Source organism: Tetrao urogallus (assembly GCF_951394365.1).
Source record: "Tetrao urogallus genome assembly, chromosome: 24".
In the NCBI taxonomy this organism is placed as follows: domain Eukaryota; kingdom Metazoa; phylum Chordata; class Aves; order Galliformes; family Phasianidae; genus Tetrao; species Tetrao urogallus.
This window is the reverse complement of record NC_136837.1, coordinates 3,245,745-3,266,163: the sequence shown is the minus strand read 5'-3', so window position 1 is coordinate 3,266,163 and position 20,419 is coordinate 3,245,745. Positions and strand designations below refer to the sequence as shown.

Sequence of the window (20,419 nt, the reverse complement as noted above, 5' to 3'; positions counted from 1 at the left end):
GGGAGGAACTGAAGCCAATCCAGACAAAACAAGAAACGCAGCAGCCTGTAGGCAACCCCAAATCCTGCAGCTCTCCAGTGATGCTCTGGATCTGCAGGCAAACAGGCCAGGCAGCAGCACAGCAGGGCTGCAGTGTGAGCTCTGTGAGAGCTCAGGTGTTATTTCAGAGCCAGGGCACCACGCTGGGCACTGAGGGCATCTCCCTGTGCTTTGGGCACTGCGGCACCAAAACTAGGTGCCATAGGACGCTATGATCCCCATCCCTACCAACATTAGAAGCTCTCTCCCATGCACACATGCATTCAGTTTACATCTGAGCCTGTTTAACAGTGCTGTCTGCTTGAGTGCATCACTTAAACTCGATGCAGCTGAGTGAAGCTTCCAAGTCAATAAGACCTGCTTAAATAAACTGTGCTCAGCTCACTGAATCAATTTCCAAATGGGAAAAGTACAAAGTGCTGAGTGCTGACAGCACTCAGGAAGATGATTTACAAATGCCTCAGTCACACAGCCAGAACTGCATGCTGCAGACTGCATGAGAATCCTCCCAGCCTGCAAAGGCAGAGGAAAGGAAAGCTTCCTGGCCACCTCCCAGCTGGGCAGCACAAAAAGCAGGAGGGAAATAAGGCTCACAGTTGCTCAGGCTCTGCTGGGCTGTCACCAACCCCAGGCTCCACGTGCAGCTCAAGGCAAGCAGGGCGCTCTGCTGAGAGCCACACAGCGCTGCACCAACGATGCACGGCTGCACAACTCAGGCTGTGCTGCTGACCTGTTTTCCTGCTTTCTCCTACGCATACAGGGAAAGCCAACGGCTGAACACAGATGGCATCTTCTAAGAGACAGCAGTAGCATAAGGCTCCCGAGTTTGAAATGCTTCAGGCTCAGCAAAAGAAGGTACTGAGCAGCTCCTGCCCGGCTGCAGCGGGCCCAGCAGCAGCACACACACACACACAGCAGCTGAAAGCAAGCCTAAATGCACAAAACTGGATCATCTCCAGACCAGAGAGCTGCATGCTTTGGGTGCGAGGCACAGGGGAGGGATTTGGGGAGAAAACATGAGGGAGAAAGGTCACAGGACAGAAAATGGGAGATCCCCGTGTCCTCACCCACAAGGCTGCACTTTGCAGCAAGGTGCCCTCTCAGCAACACACATCTGAACCTTATCTCCAGTATTTAAAACGCTTATGAAGCGAACAAAGCAGCCCTTCACCTCCAGTGGCTGGGACAGGAGGGCCTCCAGTGTGCTCCATCAACTGATGGGCAGCTCCCCTGGAACACTGGTCAGACAACTGCTAGGAAATTGCACTTGGTGATTGTCTCATTACACTTTCGCGTCCTTCCTAAAACTAGATTTATTTTTCTGTACAAACTTGGCTTGAAATATAAACCACATAAAATTCCCATTGAAAATAATGAGAATCTTGTATCAAAGATGAAGTCTCGTGAGAGACAGGGTTGGAGGGGGGGGGGGGGGAGGGGAGGGAAGGAGGAGAGGAGAGCAAGGGTGGAAGAAAAACAACCATGACAAAAATGAATGGAGGAGAACTGAGAGGAGGGGAGGGGCAGCAGGGAGAGCTAATCCCCCACATCGGAATCCCGGTCACCAATAAGCCAGAGGACATGAAAGCTGAGAGCAAGGAGCCCCGTTCCGATCAGGTCACCCAGCGCTGTCAAGTAGGGGATGGAGAAGTTGTCAGGATCGAGGTCCCTGCCCCACATCCAGTGCACCATCCAGTCAGCAATGTAGAGCAGAATGAGAACCTGGGAGGGAGGCAGAAAAGAGCCACGTCAGCCCCAACCTCTGCAACCCCCGTCCTCATGGAGCTGCACTGCAGCCCCTCACCCCTCCTTCCCTTCGTGTGCCCCCATCACGTTCAAGCATAGAGGCTCAGTGCACTGATACCCAAACACCAGGAACTCTACATTTTGCATCTCCACCTTCAGATCTAACCAGAACAAGCTCAGAGTAACACACGCAGAGCTCCAAAAGAGAGGATTGGGAAGAACACAGGATTCTTAGCAACGTCTGGATCCCAGGGATAAAGAGCAGCTTCCCAGCAGCTGAAGCTACCAGGGTGCAACGTTCTCCCCACCTCCTTCACATCAGTGATTAAAGACAGCACAAATCCACACTGGATCCTCTGAAGCCTCAGGTCTGGGACAAGGTCTGGAAGAGGCTGCATACCTCTGACCACCACCTCTGGTTGCTCAGGGCTGGGAGGGCCTCAGCATCACAGAACCACACAGCCCAGTGCCCCCAGCCTGCATGCTGCTCATGCTGGGGCTTCACAAAGCAGCTGTGAGCAGAAGCCCCCTCCTCATGCCCAGGCACCCAGCAGGAGCTCATAACTTAAATTTAGCCTCCCGGATGACAGCTTCCTGCCTTCGTCTCTGATGGAAGCTCCGACTCATTTTCTCAAGCCAGCTTCAGTTGCTGATTTTAGGGGACACCAAAACCACGGGGCGAGCAGAGGGAGCTTGGCCAGGCTTTGTACAAAACTCCCCAAGCAGAGCAGCTCTCCCCTCCCTCCTACACAGACAACTGCTTGTGCAAACAGCCGCTGCATTTCTGCAGCAGGAGCAGCTGGGTCTGTGCACATCCCTCACACCAACCGCTGCCTGTGGGCTCACAGAGCTGCTGTGAGAGGAACAGGAGTGCCAGGCCCCTTCCCCACGTGGGCAAGAAGAGCCACGAGCACGGGGGTCCTGCAAACTGCACAGCCTGCTTTCTTTTCAAATGACTAAAGAATAGATTAACACAGAAGAAGGAAACAGCAGAGACCTCTTGGGGGTAGCATACATCCCTCAGCAATGCATCTACAACAGCTGGCAGAGCAGCTCCCTGCTGCAGGTGACACAGCAGTGCTCCTTACTGCAGCCTGAGCAGTTGCAGCCCCCCGGAGTGGCTTCAGCTCACCTGGAGAAGTGCAGCTGTCATGTAGAAAACAATGAAAATAGGGGTGAGTGTAGTGTGTCCACCTTGCATGGAGCTGATGGTGTAAAGGAAAACCAGGTGTCCAGGCACGACCAGAAGGAAGAGCACACGGGCAGAGCGGGAATTCACATCTGTTGAGAAACAAAGGTGGAGTTCAGGCTTCAGTGGGATGGGAACACAGCAGCTCTGCAGCCCACCTACAGCTGGGGCTAAGCAGAAGCAGAACCAGAGCACTGGACTCTCATCTCTGCAGTCCAGTTTTAGGCTGGAAAACAGCACCCCGATGCTGACTTAAGAGTCAGGATGAACAAAGACTCCATCAAACTTGGTAGGAGAGCTTAACTCTGCCCCCAGAGCAAAAGCTGTTCTCAAAGCCCAGCTGCCAAAAGGACTCGTCCCACCTCTGACAGCACTGAGTTCCAAGCTGCCAGGAGTCCACCATCAAGACTGAATTTCCTTGGAGCTCTGCTGGCACCTTGTCTGGAGATCAGCTTTCTGACAGGTGATCACCGCACTGGAGACCTCTGCCCCTTTCTGCTTCCAAACCCTGCAGGTTACAGCTGGTACACACGAACAGAGCACCTCAGATCTCCCTTTCCAGATGGCAGCCTCTCTATCAGAAGGCCAGAACCCAGGCTACGGAGTGTCAAACCTCCCCCAGACAGTTTGGAGCATAACCACCTCTCCCCACACTACCCAGGAATGCAGGTTTGGCCGCTCTCTGCTACACAACTGCTACAAATAGCAGGGCTAAGAAGCATCTGCAAGCTAATTTTCTGTAACAGTGGCTCTGTAGGCCCAGCAGACCTGTAACACCCAAGCAGCTCTCAAGGCAGGTTTAGGTATCCTGAACATCTGGAAAAGATTCACTGGGTGGAGGAGTACCAGCATTACACAGGCAGGGCATGAGACTTTGGCAACGTGTTTTCCTAATCCAGCAGGGATACGGCCTCTTGCATTGCAGCTTTGCTAAAGGTCCACCCGTCTCTAGAGGGCAGGGCAGGCCAGAAGAGCAGACATCCACGAGCTGACAGCTGCCTCTGAGCCTCAGCCACCATTTCCTGTGACAGCGCTGCAGTGACGGCCGCAGCCAAGCTCAGCCAGCCATTTGCAGCAACTGCTGCTGGCAGAACTCAACACATCTCAAGCCACAACTCGAGTACCTGAGCTGAAGAAAGTGCTGCAAGGGCTGGGGCATCTGCGAGGGGCTGTTTCAGGGCTCTCTCCAGGCATCCCACTCATGTGCAGGTAAGTGGAGATGCGACTCGCCTGCACTGCCACCAGGTTGCCACCCACACCTGCAGGTAAGGAAAACAAAATAAGGCAACATTTCGATCCCATCTGAAAGCCATTTTCAACAGCCAGCACAACCAGGTGCTGGGACAGTGCAAGACAGTCTATTCCTGACACAAACTCCAATTCTGCATGATGTAAAGAGCTGAGACAAAGAATGCTGTTCTGCAGTTTCCCCCAGGGTCTCCTAGTAAAATACATACAGTACTATCATGGCAGCTTTGATTGGAAGGAATGTATGAAACAAACACGATGAGTTGGTCACCAGAACAGACACAGGAAGCTTAAAGCTGCTGCTTTTTGCATGAAGCACAATGAAACTCTGGAACTCACCAACCCAAAGATGTGCTGCTGCAGAATTAACTCAATTTATTGCAAGGCTGAGAACTAGTGCACAACAGAGTTCCCTTGGTTCATTAGGCAGAAAGGAGGTCAAAGCTTTGTTCCAGAACAAACTAGATTTCCTGACTCAAGTTGCAAACCCAAATCTTTATGTTATTGAGTGCTGCAGGGCTTGTATCTTGGATCAGGTGTCTTCCACCAGCGAGAAGTGGAAAACAAACACAGCTCTTGTTGTGGCTCAGACTTGGAAAGCTTCTCTCAGGCAACAGCCTCCCCTAGACCTGTTACCCTCTGCTGAAGGAGAAGCCACGCTGCTGTAAAGGCTGGGTCTAACCTCATCTCACTGGTGATCTAGCAGAATTAGCCTCCTTAATCTGCCTGCACTGAGGCAGAGGCCAATTTCAGCGTCTGCCAAGAACCATCAGAGCTGCAATATCAGCATGGAAAGGAGCTTACCATTAATAACCGGTGTGAAGACAGCCATCCCAGCAAAGTTTGGATCTGAGACTGTTCTGTCCAGAATTAAACCCCCAACACTGCAGAGGGAAGAACGAAGACGTCACTGCTGAAGGCTCATCAGGCAGCACACAAAGCACTTGCTGCAGTGTGTGCATTGGGTGATGCATCCACCCACTGACCTGTGCAACCGCCCCAAGTGTAGGTGCGTGGTTTAAGGCCTCGATATTTGGTAACAAAGGAAAGTTTTAGCACAGTCTTTATCCCCCAACGTACAGCTTACTGCAACACAGTAATCAACAGCAACCCTGCCCTTCAGAGGGCAAAGAAGGCTCCTGTGAGGACTGCTGGACAGGATCTGCAGCCGTGCCACCTGTGCAGCACTCAGCACACTGCTGAGGCCTTGGATTCCAGCAGTCAGGTGCTCAATATCCCTGGGCCTCAACCCCAAAGGAAAACACAACCTGACCTCCAGTTTCCTGGCAGAGGCCACTGTGAAAGGAGAAGTTTGGTTCTCCATCTTCTTTTGGAATCTGTCATGAATGGGTTGGAAGGGCTGGGGGGAAAAAGGGGCGTTTTCTGTTTGTGTTTCAGGGAGCAGAACTCTTGCACACCTTCCTACCTGCTAATTGCCATTGCAATGATGACTGGCTCCCAGCCAGAGTACAGCACCTCCCGAGTCGCTGCATTCTTCTTGGCAATGATGATCCAGATGGGCAGCAGAGCTATGAAGGAGGCACACACCAAAGGATTCACGTATGCTTTGCTCTCTGAGGGGGAAATAAGCAAAGGCAACAGATCAAGGACATGTCCTCAGCAGTGAGCACATACTTCAGCTGAGCTCATCAGCCCTGCCAGCAAAGAGCTGCCATCCCCACAGTCAGAACCATACAAACAAGAGCCAGCTTTTCCTCCTGATGCACCTGCTGAGTGCATCTTCAGTTTCCCAACTGCTCTTTCCTACTCCCCAGTCCTGGGTGAGACCTCCCAGCAATGCTTCACCTTTGACTGAACCTGGCTGAGTCACATCCTCTGCATCCCTGCCGCCAGGGAAGGAGAATGGAGGAGAGGGAGGAGGAAATGTACAGCACACAGCTGTAGCTCTGCACTGAGGAGCCCCCAGCTGGTGCTGACAGCACACAAGGTTAAAACCAAAGCTGCCTTCCCCCACTGTTTTAGCCCTACCAAGCTCCTGGCACTCAGAAGCCCCAGAAGGATTAAGGGTAAAGGAACAGGGTGAAACTCAAGGGAGGCATTGCAGCAGACACAAGGACAAGGGAGAGACAAAAGCCTTTTGTTGCTCCTCACCCAGCTCTTTGTACAAGCCCCAGCTGATTCCTGAAAGCAGAGCCAGGGTGATGAGATCCCCCAGGCTGGCAGCAATTGGTGTGGCCACGTTATCAGGATTGATTCCCATCTTCCTGGATCCAATGATGACTCCAATCATGATCATGCCTACAGCAAAAAAAGAGGAAGAAAATAGGATGAAGGCAAGGAGAGCCCAGCATGTTAGGAAGAGGTGCATGGAGAACGTACATGATGCATCTCCTACCCAGAACAAGGGAAGCAATGAAAGCTGTAGCCACGCTGCTGGCACAGAGCAGGACAGCGTGGTCAAAGCTGAAGTGCCCATCTGGAATCCATCCAAATATCACTGCTGCAATCGAGGCCAGGAAGCCAACCACGGTAGCCTGAACCTGAAAAGAAAAGCAAAATAATCATCAAGACTGAGGCAAAAATGGTACTGGGGTACTATTTCATTTACTTGGGTTAGCATTCAGCAAGGAAACACCCAAGTTCAACCTTCAGGGCAAAGTGACCAAGGGATAATAAGGTGCCATTTGTCTCCCTGCCAGAAGTGCAATACTGAATACCCAAGCCAGTACCCAAGAAAAGACATTCAAGCCTTCTGACACCTCTTCAAGCTGGATTTCAACAACTACCAACTTCCCATGTTTTCTTCCTCATTTTCTTACCTGTATCAGAGCCATGTTCCCTGTTATCATCTTCCAGAGCTCTTTGGGTGTATCCATTTGGCCAATATTAGCCTGCAAGAAGACATCATGGCATCATCAGACCATTAAAAGACGGATGGCATTTCGCACTTGCTAACAGTCAGATTCCTGCCTTTCAGCCACGCAGGTTTGTGCCAGGAGCAGGAGAGAATAATGACTGCAAATCCTCACCTCTCATAGCAGAGCAATTTAGCAGCAAAGGCACGTGTGTCCACGTGCACACAGATGCACAGCCAGGGTACATCTCTGTAGTGACAGCCAAGTTTGGGGCACGCAGTTCTGTATACAGAGGCTACAAAGCCCAAGCAACAACCTGTAGCTCTTCCAACAGCTAACCTGGCTTTGTTGCCCAGCACACCAAAGCTGTTCCCAGTTTCAGCTTTGACACCTCTCTCCATCAACAGGAACGGGCTGACACACTCCTATGCAGCAAGAGCAGAGTGCTACAGAAGGAATTTTGAAGGGAGCATAAGGCAGAATCAACAGCAATAGAAATTCTGATGCGAATCCTGCCAAAGCAACAAGATACACTTTGCCCTCACGCAGAGCCACGCGCTGCTGCTTGAATTTACTTCAGTGGTGACGAAGCCAAGCCTGGCCCAGGCCCAGTCGGGTCACACTACCTCTCGATTTGGCCAGCCAGGAAGGAAGCAGGGGTTGCACAGATCCCAGGTCAGCTGAGTGCCCCCAGCTCTGACACGGGACAAGGCCAGAGCAGCACCACGTGGGCACAAGGAGCTGGCAGCAAGAACCACTGGTGGGGATAAAAGTTGAGTAAACAAGGCTAATGCCACGTGGAGACCTAGTGAGAAGCAGGAAGCAGCCATGGCACACGGGTCATCTGGCATCACTACGGGAGATGCTAATCAGAATAACCAGAACAGAAGGAAAGCTGCTTTAATTTCTTGGCATACAAGCCAAACAAAACCCAGCAGAATCCCTGCAGGTCGCAGCTTACACAGGAGTTCTGCTCTCCCCAGCACCTTCTGGTCCTCACAGTAAGTTGGAAAGGACAGGCAGAGAGATTGCGCCTGCATACAGTCTTGTAGTATTCAAAGCTGATGAACACGAGGGAGAAACAAGTTCGTCACTATGAAATCACAAGGGAGAGGCTCAAGAAATGTGAAGTAGTTGCACGATGGAGTCACTTGCTGAAAGTGTCAGACTTGTGACAAACAATAGAGCAGCGATTCCTGCCCCTCAGGTTTCTTTCCTGGTCTACACAAAGGAAGAAATCTACCATCAGCCAACCCTCCTTACTGCATACACACTGCAGAGAGCTGCCAGGCCACGTCCACCATCACTCAGATATGCCCATCTCCAGGGTGAATTCTTCTGGTTGGTTCAGGTGAAGGGAAGAAAGACTGGGGAAAAACAAAACCCTGACCATCGAGCTGCACTGAGCACATCCAGCACAGGAATCTGAGCTCCATACAAAGCCTGACCTTAACATTCTTGCCACATGGCAATTAGGTTGGGATTAACATAACCTAGCTGTAGTCACTGGCAACAGGATTTTAATCCTTTAACTTAATGGGAGAGTTTTGCTTCTTAATTGCGAAAGGAGCTTCTGAGGTGACTTAATGCAGCACTAATTAGAAACCCACAATCTCAGAAATCCTTCCAAGTCTGCTTTCCTGCAGAGCAAGAGAACTGCATGGTGAAGCACTGCCCGGAGGAGAGCCCACTCCCCATGGGAAAAAAGGGAACACTAAAGAGGCTGTCAAAGCCCATCATGCATCAATACGAGGGAGTGGTGTGCAAGGCTGGGAGATTCACACAGAAGCAGCACAGCCTTCATGGGAGGAAGGAAAGCAGGGGAAGAAGGCAGGACAGGCGTGTGAACTGGAGGGATGCTCTCTGTGCCAGTTTCCTGGTGACTCTGCTGCAGCCACCAGAGCAGATGGGAGAAAGTTCTGCATTCCTGCGACTTCCCACGCAGCCAGGACAGCCTCATTTCCCCACCAAGCTGCTCTGGGCCAAGCCCATCAGGGATGGGGATGGAGAAAACCAAGGCTGCAGAAAAACTTTGCTATCTATCTTGGTCCTAGCAGAGCTAAGCGCTCACCCTGATCAGTCCAGGCTTAAAGCGTGCTCTGAAAGCTGGCCAAGCCAAGGCCAAGAGGGAAAATGGCCTGTGTTCGGGTCAGTGAGGATTCTGACATGATCTGAACAATAGGGAATGAATAAAACAAAGGGATTTGTTTCTGAGAACGAAGGAGCAAACAAAGCTCAGCCGGCCACAAGCTGCAGCACTCAGCCTGACCCTGTGAGTGCAGGAGCACAGCAGCTTTGTTCTCTCCAGCAGCACCTGGAGGGAGGAGATCAGCACCAAGGGAAGCTGTTCCCAGGTGGAAGTGGCTCCCAGCAGAGCTGGGGCCAAGCCAAGGGCAAGTGAAGCCCACGTGCCTCTGGTTCAGTGAGTTAGAAGGCACTGAGGAGCAAAGAGTCTCAGCATGGATCACCCCACTGCTTAAGATGGAAGAAAGAGAAGCCAGAGGAGCAAATACACAGAGCTCTTCTATGGTTCTCTATGCTTTCTCCTGCAGCAACCAGAAAGAGAGCATGATAAGCAGCAGTGCCATGCTTGCTGCTGCCACCCAGACAGACAATTCTTCATCTGCAGTGCCAAGGCTGAGCCCAGGCTCTGGCTGCAAGGGCTCTCTTCCAGCACTACCCAGCACAGAAACAGTAGAGGTAAACACAGCAGGTAGCTAACACCCTGCAGATGTAAGGTTCAAAGCTACACGCTCACCATGGGACCCACAGAAACATCAGGCTGTCACTTGCTGTCACATCCAAGTAGATGCTTTGCAGATGGAGTATTACTGTCCCCGTTAAAAGAAGATGCCTCTCTCCAGTTCTGCTCAGCTACAGAGGGACTGCTGTGTTACAGAAACGTTTAAACACAAAGCAATTCATTTACAGCTGGACTAAGACACTATTCTGAGGAGCCAACAGAGCCTGTCTCCATTTCTCATAGGGAGCTCACTGTTATGTGAGAATCAGACTGAATTCTAGCAAGAGAAATGCCCTGCCATTCCTCTCCATCATTTTGAAGAAGCTGTCAATCCACCTGACAACTCTCTCTGCAAGCTCTCCTCCATCTCAGCCTTTGCTGTACAACTCTCTGCAGGCTCTCATCTCCCAGCCCTGCTGGAAAACAGGCTTGTTTTGGCCTGCTCCGTGTGCTCTGGTTGCATGCCTGCACCCAGCTTCCTTGTAAATGAAACCAGATCCAAACACTCCAGGTATTAAACTGCCAAAGCCTTTTTGTGCGCCATACCTCTAGGCTCACGAGCAGTCCTGACAAGGAAGTGAACTGTCAGCAAAGCTTAAGGACTTCTGAGCCTTGAAATCTGATCAGTCAAATGGGATGGAAACACCTGGCTAGGCAGTTCAGCTCCAACCTCTGCTTTGGGTGGTCACTGCATTCACATGCACGTGCAAATCCCTTCCTGCCTCCCAAAAAACAGCCATCCTGCTCCTCAGCACGCCCTGGATACTCACAGCTGTTGACAGACGAGATGCCAGCGTCATCTCCAGGTTCCCCTTCAGACCCAGCAGTGCTGGCACCAAGATGAAAACCTCGGTCACGTATTTGAAGACATCCCAGTGCTGCAAGATCGAAACAAGAAAAGACCAAATAATAATAATAATAATAATAAATCACAGCTGTTAGAAACCTTGGCTTTGGATTGAGAACCTCCTCCACTGCCTTTGCACTCTGGCACTGCCTGCGTGCAGCCCTGAGTAATGACTCAGTTTCACTTCCAGTCCTGGTGCCACGCTCTCCAGCAGTGTTACTGCTCTGACATTTACGCAGCAGTGACCACACGGTTCCTGCCGAGCTTACAAACAGGATCTCAGCCTGCAACTTTCAGTTCAAAATCCCCCAAAGCTCAACTGCTGACAAAACACTTACGCACGTAGAGGCCAAGAACAGGGAGAGAGGAAGAAGCTCTGCCCAACACACGCCGGTTTTGGCAGAACCCAGCACTGTAGTTTGCCCACAGGCATTCCCCACACAGCTTCTTCCAAACACCTCGCAGAGCGCAGCGCTGCAGCTCCTGGTGCTGCCAGCCCCAAGCAGTGGCTCACTGCTGTCTCTGCTCCCACTTCCACTGCAGAGGGGTTGGAAACACAAGGTTATTAAGATCCCTTCCAACCTAAGGCGCTGTATGACCCTAAGATGCTCTCCCAGAGCTGTGTGCCCTCGCTCTACCTGGCACATACAGCACAAGTGCAGGTATTTGCAACCCTCTCTGGCTCTGAAGCAGAGCCAGTTTCTCTGGACAAGAGACAGAACAGGCAAAAAAAAAAAAGAGTAACTGTTGAGTATGCAGTCTCATAGGAGAGCAGCTGGCTTCCCAGAAAACATGAAACCATCCCCAAAAACTCACAACTACGTTAAAAAAAATATTAATGCAGGCTGTGCAAACCTCTCTGCCTGATTCCCTGTTCTCATGAGCGTTTTGAAGGAAGACTGTGTCCAAAATAACCCCTGCTTCCCACACTGCTTAACTGGCATCCTCCTCAGAGGAAGCTGCTGGAATGGTGCGTTCAGAAGCTGCCTCCTGTGCTGAGCACGTTGGCAGCTGCAGTTTCCTTCCTGCTGTTACCTGCACTGGGCCCTGTGTCCTCAGCTCCCCCCTTGGCAGTGCTGCTCAGGCTGAGCACCCAGAAGGATGTGGAATTCCTTCTAGGACAAGGAACACTACCAGCCAACACCTCACAGCGAATGAAGCTCACTACCTGCACGATGAACACCTTCCTGTTGGGAAAGACTTCAGTTATTTTTGTTTATTTTTCCATCCTTTGTGATGCTTGCCTCCGGCTCTGGGACATTAAAAGCCAACGAGCTCCAGCTTCCTGCCAGGTCTTTTCCAGTACCCCGCTCAAACTGCAAGCACTGGAAGAACAGTCTGAGAGAGAAGTGTGATCACAGGAGGCTGCTGAGCACTTGAGAAGGATGAACTGGGACCATTTCTCAGCCACTCAAAAAGCACTCCCCTGTTTAGCACATCTGACAGCACTGTGAGAAGAGCCAATAACGTTCCCACCCCCGGGTGCAGGGATGGAAGCTGCTCAGCTGTTCCAGGCACTCCTCAGAGCCCCCCACTGCCCGAGGACAGCAGGTTCCACACACTCACCTCCTCCTGAAGCAAATTCTCTCCCAGCTGCTGCCATGGGCAGTGCCCAAGGAAACCCTGCAGCCTCTGAACTGCTTGCACACAGTGAGCCTGAGCCCCGGAGACTTCCTGCCCACAGCCAGAAGTGCCTTAAAAGCTACATCTCTGCACAGCCAGCCCAGCCAGCAGTGCAGAGGGATGCTTCCTTGCAGCACCCACCACCGAGCAGACAGAGGAGGGAGAATCAGTCTGAAAGATTTCCTTTCGCACAGCAGCACACCGGGCTGTGCTTCCTTTAAGGTCACACCTAGGAACAGCGAGCCCTGCTCTCCTCGGACTATTTTTAGGCAGGCATGGCAGTCATTACAATGACTTTGCTGCTTGCTGTAACTGGCAAATCCTTTACTACGACTTCCCTGTGCAGCACCTGGAATTCAATCAGTGTGCAGCAGCTCCCACTCTGCAGCAGGATGAGCTGGGTGTCAGAATCACTTCATGAAAGGAACGCCATCCTTGTCTGACCACAGGCTGGAAGTGCTGTGCAACACCTGCCTGGCTCCTCCTTCCTCCAGGCAGACCACAGGGGCACGAAAGGGTCAGGCAATAGCCAGCACAGGGCTGCAGCCCTCTGCACTTCATCCCAGTGCCAGCCGTGCAGGTTAACCTTTACAGGAGGCTGCGCTGCAAACCAGTGCCAGGAGCTGCTGTAACTGAGTAAGACAGAGGTGTTGCTGGGGAAAGGAAAAAAAGCCATCTTTGGGGACAGAAAACAAGATTTCTGCAGACATCAGCAGCTCGTTTTCCTGCAAAGAGCAGGACCTGTGGGCTCCTGCCAACGTGCTTAATATAAGATGTTACACAACACTGGTCTACGGGCACTTTGTACGTCTCCAAGGCCTCCTGGCTCCTGCAGAGCACAGCCTTACAGGAGAGCCTCTTCACTCACCCCATAAGGGAGCAGACAGCACAGCTCACACGGGTTGCCTTACTTCACCCACATCTGCCCAGCAGAGGCACTGGGTTCCAGCATCAAGCCCAGGTGTTGTTTTGCTGTTCTTCCAGGCTTGCTGCGTTTCAGAGGCTTTGCACCTGCAGGCATCAGATACTTCCAGGACAACAGCTGCTTTTTTGGCCTCTGCTGCGTTCAGTTGCTGTGTGTGGGGTTAAGGCATGCAGCAGCATCATGGGTTGGAGCAGGATGGTGACTCAGGACAGCTCAGAGGGAAGGAAGTGCTGTGAAGCAGCAGGTCAGAGCTATCGCTGCCTCAGCACACTGCATCTTGGCCCTCCCAATGCCCCAAAGAGACAAGCAGCCTTGCCAGGAGAGCTGCAGCCCCGAGGAGGAAAGCACCAGGCACAGCAGATGCGTGAGGAGTCATGTAAGATCCTTCCAGGATCACCCCCACAACCACAGCACTCAGTGGGGGGAGTCTGAAATTCGGGACAACAGCACAGCAATGAGAAGTGGGCCAGGGCTGGATGAAGAAGCAAGGCTCAGCATTCCCCACTGCTCCCGACGGGGATGCTAACACCAGAGGTGGCCAAATGGGGAATGAGCAGATGCCCTCCTTCATATTCAACCCCATCTAAAGCCTCTCCAGGGAGCAGGCAAGTCTGGAAAACAACAATCAAAGCTCTGCAGGGAGAGGGGACTGTGCCAACAGTGCCCTGCTGTATACAGAGAAGCAGGTGGCACACGTGTAGGTCTCCAAATCCAAAGGGAGCAGAAACAAATTAATAGGGACACATTAATGGGACAACGTGGCCAGAGGCCAGGGCTGCTTGTTTTCACACTGGGGAGACCAATTACAGCCGGTTGATTATTCTATTTGTCTCAAGTGGAGCAAATTGAGTGCATGGAGCCTTCCATCCATCACAAACCACGGCGACATCCAAAGCAATGGGACTCCTGCCTGCCCCCAGCAGCTCGCTGCCTCCTTCCCCAAGGCTCTGAGCCTCTGGGAAGCCAGTTCTTAAGATCAGCTCCCCAAACTCCACAGGCAGACAAGCTGAGGCCACACGTTTCCCTCCCCCGTTTCCACCCTATGGCATTTAGATGCCTCATTTAATCCCAAGGCTAAAGGGAGTTAAAGGAGTTGGCAGGACACGCTGCGTAGCTCCACGCTGAGCTGCTGTGGAACAGAGGAATTATGAAGCTTTACTTCTAATGGCCATAAATAAAAGGCAGGAGGGCACAGCAGTGTGCCACAGTATCCCACCCAGACCCTCCCCTCCCCAGGCAGGAGGGCTGTTCCTCCTCCAGGAAGGACCTGGGGCTGTGTTCAAAGCCCTGGTCCAGGAAATTGCCAGAAGAGCCAAACATGAGCTTACAAGGATTTTGCAAACGACAACATGCTTGAAATTTCTCTCTTTTCAAGGAATCTATTCTAGTAAATCTCTTCTGGCTTAATTTAGCACAGCCAGCCCTTCCTGTTCCGAGGCACAACTCATGCTTCACAACTCTCCCAGCAGGTTGCATCAGGAGAAGCTGTAAAGATGACCAGCGTGCTAAGGCATGCAGGAAGCAGCCAGTGGGGCAAAACAGCAAAAGAAGTGCCTGCCTGACAACCTGCACACACGGGAAAGAGCCTGCCTCACACAACGGACCGCTGGCACGCAGCTCAGGTGCAGAATCACTGCCATCAATACACACACAAGTGGCTGACATCAGTCTTTTTATGTCAGCATCGCAAGGGCTTGTTTACACTATTTGAGTAAATGAGAGAGCATCAAAGAGAAATTTCGGTTGACTGCAGTTCCAACGTGGCACCACCTGCCTGCTGCTGCTGATCAAACCTTGTGCCTCACTCACTGCTCTGTGCTGGGCATCAGGACCAGGAACTGTGCACAGGAGGAGGGGGTGAGCAGCTGATCAGCTGCCAGAGACACCTGCTTGGATTTCCATGCTTGAAAGGCACGGCCTGGTAAGTCAGCACATTGCCCACGTAAAGCTGAAGTGAGCTGTGTGCTTCCCACAGTGCCACCCACCTCGAAACACCTAAGGAGACGTCTGGTAACAGAGCAGTTTGCAGCTGGAGGCATCAGCCAGCTCTCTGGCTGGTCTTTCCTAAGAATCAGCTCCACACAGCTCTCGGGAGGAATCCTGTTAGCCCAATTGCTCTCGGGTTGCTTCGAGCACATGAGAAGCCAGAGCAGGGCCACTCAGCCTGAGCAACACACCAGCAAGTGTCCTGCACCCACTGCAGCACGGGGATCATTAACCCAGCTGGCACCAGCCCAGCGTGCTGAAACAGTACAGCAAACACCACAGGCACTAACAGGAAACGGGACCCAGGGAACTGTGGAGCAGGGCTGGGATGATGGTCATCATCAGGGGATGATTACCACATTATTCCCAGCAGGAACATGCATCAGTTCCCAGATAGGTCCTTTGGCTGCACATTTGATAGCCATGACCTTGTCCTAAGAGCTGGAGCAGGGCTGCAGTGTGTAAGGGTGACCAAAGGGCTCCTTCCCTTGCTCCAGGCACCACTGAGGTCTGCCCCAATCCCAACTGCCGTTCAAGGGAACACAAGTCTTCCCTTTGTAGTTGCTATTTGTCAAACCAGTCTTGCAATTCAAATACCCCCTAGCTTAGGATCAAGCCTACAAAGATGGGGTTCAGAGCCCAGCACCACACCTGAGAGGTTAGTCTTACCTGCACAATGTCCAGCACCATTCCAGCAGCAACTGTCCCAAAGCCTGCCAGGAGGAAGGGGAAGAGCACCTGCAGCCCGATGGAAAAGGAGGTCTCCTTGAGCGGAGAGGCTGGCTCAGGGCCTCTGTCTGTGCTGGTGTCATCGCTTTCATTGCTCTGGCTGCCATTTTCCAGCAGGGCATCCTCTTCTCGCACACCTTTAGCGTTGGCACGGGACTCCAGCACCACCACTTCCACCCCGACACCATCAGGTCCCAGGAAATTGGAGGGCTCCACCAGCTGCCCCCGGTCCGGACTGACGAGGCAGTCCATGGGCACAGCAGGCAGCACGGCCCCATTGGCCTGGTGGGTCTCCTTCTGCTCTGGCTTGGAAGACATGCTGCACAGAGGCTATCCTGAACCTCAGCTCGGTGGGCCTACAGCCAGCAGCTGTTCCAGAAGAGACCTTCTGCCAGGAGCTTACACAAATGGCCTTTCCGGCATCTAGAGGCCAACTCTCCTACCCCTGCTCTCCTGCCTTTGAGTGCAGAGATTGCTCCCGCAGCAGAGATCCCCATCAAGCAAAGTCCAGGAATGGGGGACACCAACAGCTGAGCCAGCAGAGAACACAGCGGGACCTGGGAGCTACAGCAAGTTCTTCCTTGTCCTCCTTCCTTCCAGCACTGGGAGCTACACAGCCACCAAGGCAGGATCCAAGCTTCTCCTCTTTGACGTGTGAGGCTTTAGCACATCTTTCTCCAGGTTTTCTTCCAGCAGCACAGCTGTTGTGATGGAGCACGCGAGGCAGAGAGAAAAACAGATGCAGTAAAGATCACTGAATAAAACAGAAGCTTAAAAGAAGCAGAGGAGAGCTGTGAGACGGGTTGGCTTTCAGGGTGATACAATCCAGCTCTTCTTACTCTCAGGGCTTTGTTACTTTCTCCAGTGGCACTTTTCGTCTGCAGAACTCGAGCCTGACAGCTCCTGCAGGCGTTTGCTTCGATCCAGCCTGCTTTCTGCTCTCTGCCAAGCTGCCAGCACCACCAGCGAGTTCCAAGTGTCACCGCCGTCCTCTTCCAAAAGAAATTTCTCACCTTACAGCACGAGGCACGGAGAGTTCTTATTTAAAGTAACAGCAGCTCCCAGTTAAGGTTACTTACTGAGGCGAGCAGGCTGCGGGGAAGGAGCTGGCATTTAGACTCTCCTCTCCGAAAACCCGGCTTTCACCTGAAACACACCGAAGGGAAAAAATAAAAACAGAAGGGGATTCTTTGGCTCTCGCAGCACAACGCCTCATTCATCCCGCAGCATCGTCCTTCGCAGCACGACACGTCGACAGCCGCCGCGCCGCTCCGGTCGCTCCTCCCAGCCGCGGTGCGGTGCCGGATGGCCGCGGACGCTCACGCGGAGCCCCCAGCCGGGATGCCGCAATCCCGCAGCGCTCGCAGCCGTTTTTCCCCCACGCCGCGGGAAGCACGCGGCTCCCACCACCCGCAGCGACCTCGGCCGACCCCCCGCCCTCCAGCACGGGATCCCCGCGGGGCCGAGCGGCTCTCGCCCCTCCGCCCGCCGCCTCGCCTCACCGCTCCGCTCCGCCGCCCGTAGCCGTGCCCATGCGCGGCGGGGAGGGGCGCGCTGCCCACGCACCGAGCAGAAGCCCCGCCCCCCCCCACCCGGAAAAGGGGGCGTGGCCTGGGTCACGTGACGCCGAGCCCACCTGGAGCCCGCCGCGCCGCCGAGCGCGAGCCAAAGGGAGCTTCGTAATTAGAGCTCAGGTCAATTAAGCGAGGCATCGCGATTAGAGAGCTCGTTTGGGACGCGGGCCCGAAAGCACCGACGCGGCCCCAACGCCCCTTTGCTTCTCAGGCCTCTGCCAGCCCGAAGGCTTCAGCAAAGACAGCCTGCAATATCAGCGCGTGCACCAAACCCACCGCAAAAACCTCCAGCTGCTCCTCCCCGCTCAGTGCACAACTCCGCCTTCCTGACCGAACCGAGCTCTGATTCCTGTTTCCCTTTTATTTCCTTTTTTTTTTCCCCTTGCACAAATGAAACTTGTGACCAGCGGCTGTTTTTCCTTCCTGCCTTCCCTTCCCTTTCCTTTCCTCCCAGGAAGCAGCCAACCACGAGTTGCTGCCCGGAGGTGACGCCATGCCCAACTCCGTGCCCTGGGGATGCTCAGGAGCACCACCGGCATCGAGACGTGCATGGGAGAGGAAGCACAGCTCAGATCTGTGCCCTGCGGCTGCGGTGACTTCATTCCTCACAGCAAGGAAAAGGAGGCAGCTCCTTGAAGGCAGCAGGACACACATCGAGGCTGAAGACTCTAAAGATGTGTGCTGTGCTGCTTAACTCCTTTCTGCTCACGTTAATGGTTGAGTATTGGGAGTTTGCTCCCAATTTACAAAACACTTTGTGCTTTGGAAGCAAAGGCGCAGCAGAATGCATCCAGCTATACATACAGAATATGTCTATTATCCATCTATCAAGCAGTATGAAGATAGCTCAAATAAAACTACCATGGTTTTCCAACTCCCCCTGGCCCCAAAACCCTTTGCAGATGTCTAAGAAAGCTGAACTGCTGCAGCAGATCATCAGCACGCTGCTTTCAGTGTGTTAACAGCAGCCAAGTGCACTCCATTTTGCTCCTATCTGCTGCTGCTCTGTCTACTTGAACCCACTGTTCCAAAGGCTAACAAGCATTAGTGATATATTTGTGCTAATTTAATTCTCACAACCTGTGATGTGATACTGGCAAAGAAACATAGAAAATCTGAGGCATACAGAGCGATATCTAAACTGAAGCACTGGTCTAGCATTAAATGTGGAGGTTGGTGGCCCTACCTGTGGCAGGTGGGTTGGAGATTCATAATCCTTGAAGCTCCTTCCAACCCGGGCCATTCTGTATTTATGTGAATCAGCAGCAGTTCCACACTGCAGCTGGGATGGCAGCCTCAAATCCTGCCCCCAGCCTTCATCCTCCTTTGTCCAAACAAACCTGGTCTGCAAGGCTGTGCCTTCATCTTTCCTTCCTGACCTGGAAAATTCATCTCTCCCTCAGAATAACCACTCTTCCCCCACCCCCATAAAGACAACGTGCACCAAAATGTGACCTTGTTGATCAGCAGCCCAGCCAGCTGCACGCTCAGGAAGTGGAAGCGTGAAGACAAAAAGCTACATGAGACAAGGGAACAGAAATAGATGAAATCCTCAGCAGCTACGCTGACGCGCAGAGATCAGAAAGGCAGAGGATGAAAGGGCAGGAAATGGCTTTCCAATTACAGGGGAGCAGGTACCAAAGGCAACAAACGTTTGGAAAGGAAAGAATTTACCACTGAGCTACACTGGATCATGGAACTTGGTGGCCATGTGTTTCACAGCACTCACGTGAGTCCAGTACTGCCACGCTAACACAGCACTGTCCAGCTCTGGACATGAACAAGAAGATCCAGCAAAAGAAAGTAATTTGGTCAAAGCTGGTCAAAACTAAAAGCTGTCATATAATGTGAGAGTGTTCTGGGAGGTCTGGACCCTTTGCTCCCTGTTCTAGCTTCGCTGCAGTCCCTCCCAGATCCAAACTCAGACTAATGAGGATATGGGTAATGACTTATTTACCCCTGCAGACGTCATTCCTGAGCAAACAGTTCACCATAGCAGGCAACACTGGAAGCTGACCCCAATCTGGCCCTGATCTGGAAGAAGAAACGCAGCTCATGGAATTTTGTTTTCTAGCCTGGAAACAAACAAAACCAGCACCATCCTTTTTCTCAAGGATTAAACCACGTCTCTCAACTGCACTCAGGTGTCACCCACGTGCTGTGTCTGCTGCAACAAACACAGGCTGCCCTCAGCCAGGAACATCCTGAGGGCTTTCAGCCATGGGAGAGCACCTGGCACAGGGGAGCTGGAAGGTTTTGGCTTCCCGTGCTCCAGGGCAAAGATTCCTGTGTCACAGCTGCTGATCCAGTGACAGCACAGACATCTGCCACGTGGGGACTGGGGACATGCCTCTCATTGCTGCTCTGCTCCAGATATAAGCTGCAAATTCATTTATATGCTGAAATTAAGGCGAAAAAAGGACTAACAGCACAAGGCTGCTGGGATGGAGAAGTGAGAATCACCTCTTGACTCTCCTCTATCTCCCACTCCATAAAGGTCCCTTCACTTCCCAACAGCCCAAAGGAGACACTGGATTAATTCTGGTGTCTAAGTAAAACTACACAGTACTGCAGTAACAAGATTTAAGTATCCAAGTGGACTTGGAAGGATAAAAGCACTGCAGGGCACATTACTCTTCTTAAGTACTTACACAGCTTGCCAGGTAGGCTGAAATCAGCCCTGTACCAAAGTTAGAGCACGGTCAGTAGGGAAGCTACAAAGTTTAAATGTGGTTTGGATACGTACATAACAGATGTAGTGGCTGTAGTACAGCCAGTAAAAGAAAAAAAAACAACCAACCTTTCAGGTTTCCTCTTGTAAGCTTTCTGGAGGAGCTCAACTCCCTTGCTGCGGCTTTGGATCAGTCTGTGACAGTAACCTGCTGCTGCCTCTCTCTAATCACCTTTATCAAACAGAAAACACAAAAATCAGCTGGCAGAGCTGTGCTAGCCAG

At 52.4% G+C, this 20,419-nt stretch overlaps 1 protein-coding gene across 1 annotated transcript; it reads right to left on the bottom strand.

The window, feature by feature from the left end:
- Positions 1 to 1,575: 1,575 nt before the first annotated feature.
- Positions 1,576 to 16,209, bottom strand: SLC41A1 (solute carrier family 41 member 1; the record flags this gene model as incomplete). The annotated part of the gene is made up of 10 exons (XM_079546386.1): positions 1,576 to 1,761; positions 2,918 to 3,066; positions 4,099 to 4,233; positions 5,027 to 5,106; positions 5,649 to 5,796; positions 6,335 to 6,481; positions 6,579 to 6,723; positions 7,003 to 7,074; positions 10,552 to 10,659; positions 15,832 to 16,209. The coding sequence occupies 10 exons, from the start codon at positions 16,207 to 16,209 to the stop codon at positions 1,576 to 1,578; spliced, it is 1,548 nt and encodes a 515-aa protein (XP_079402512.1).
- Positions 16,210 to 20,419: the final 4,210 nt, after the last annotated feature.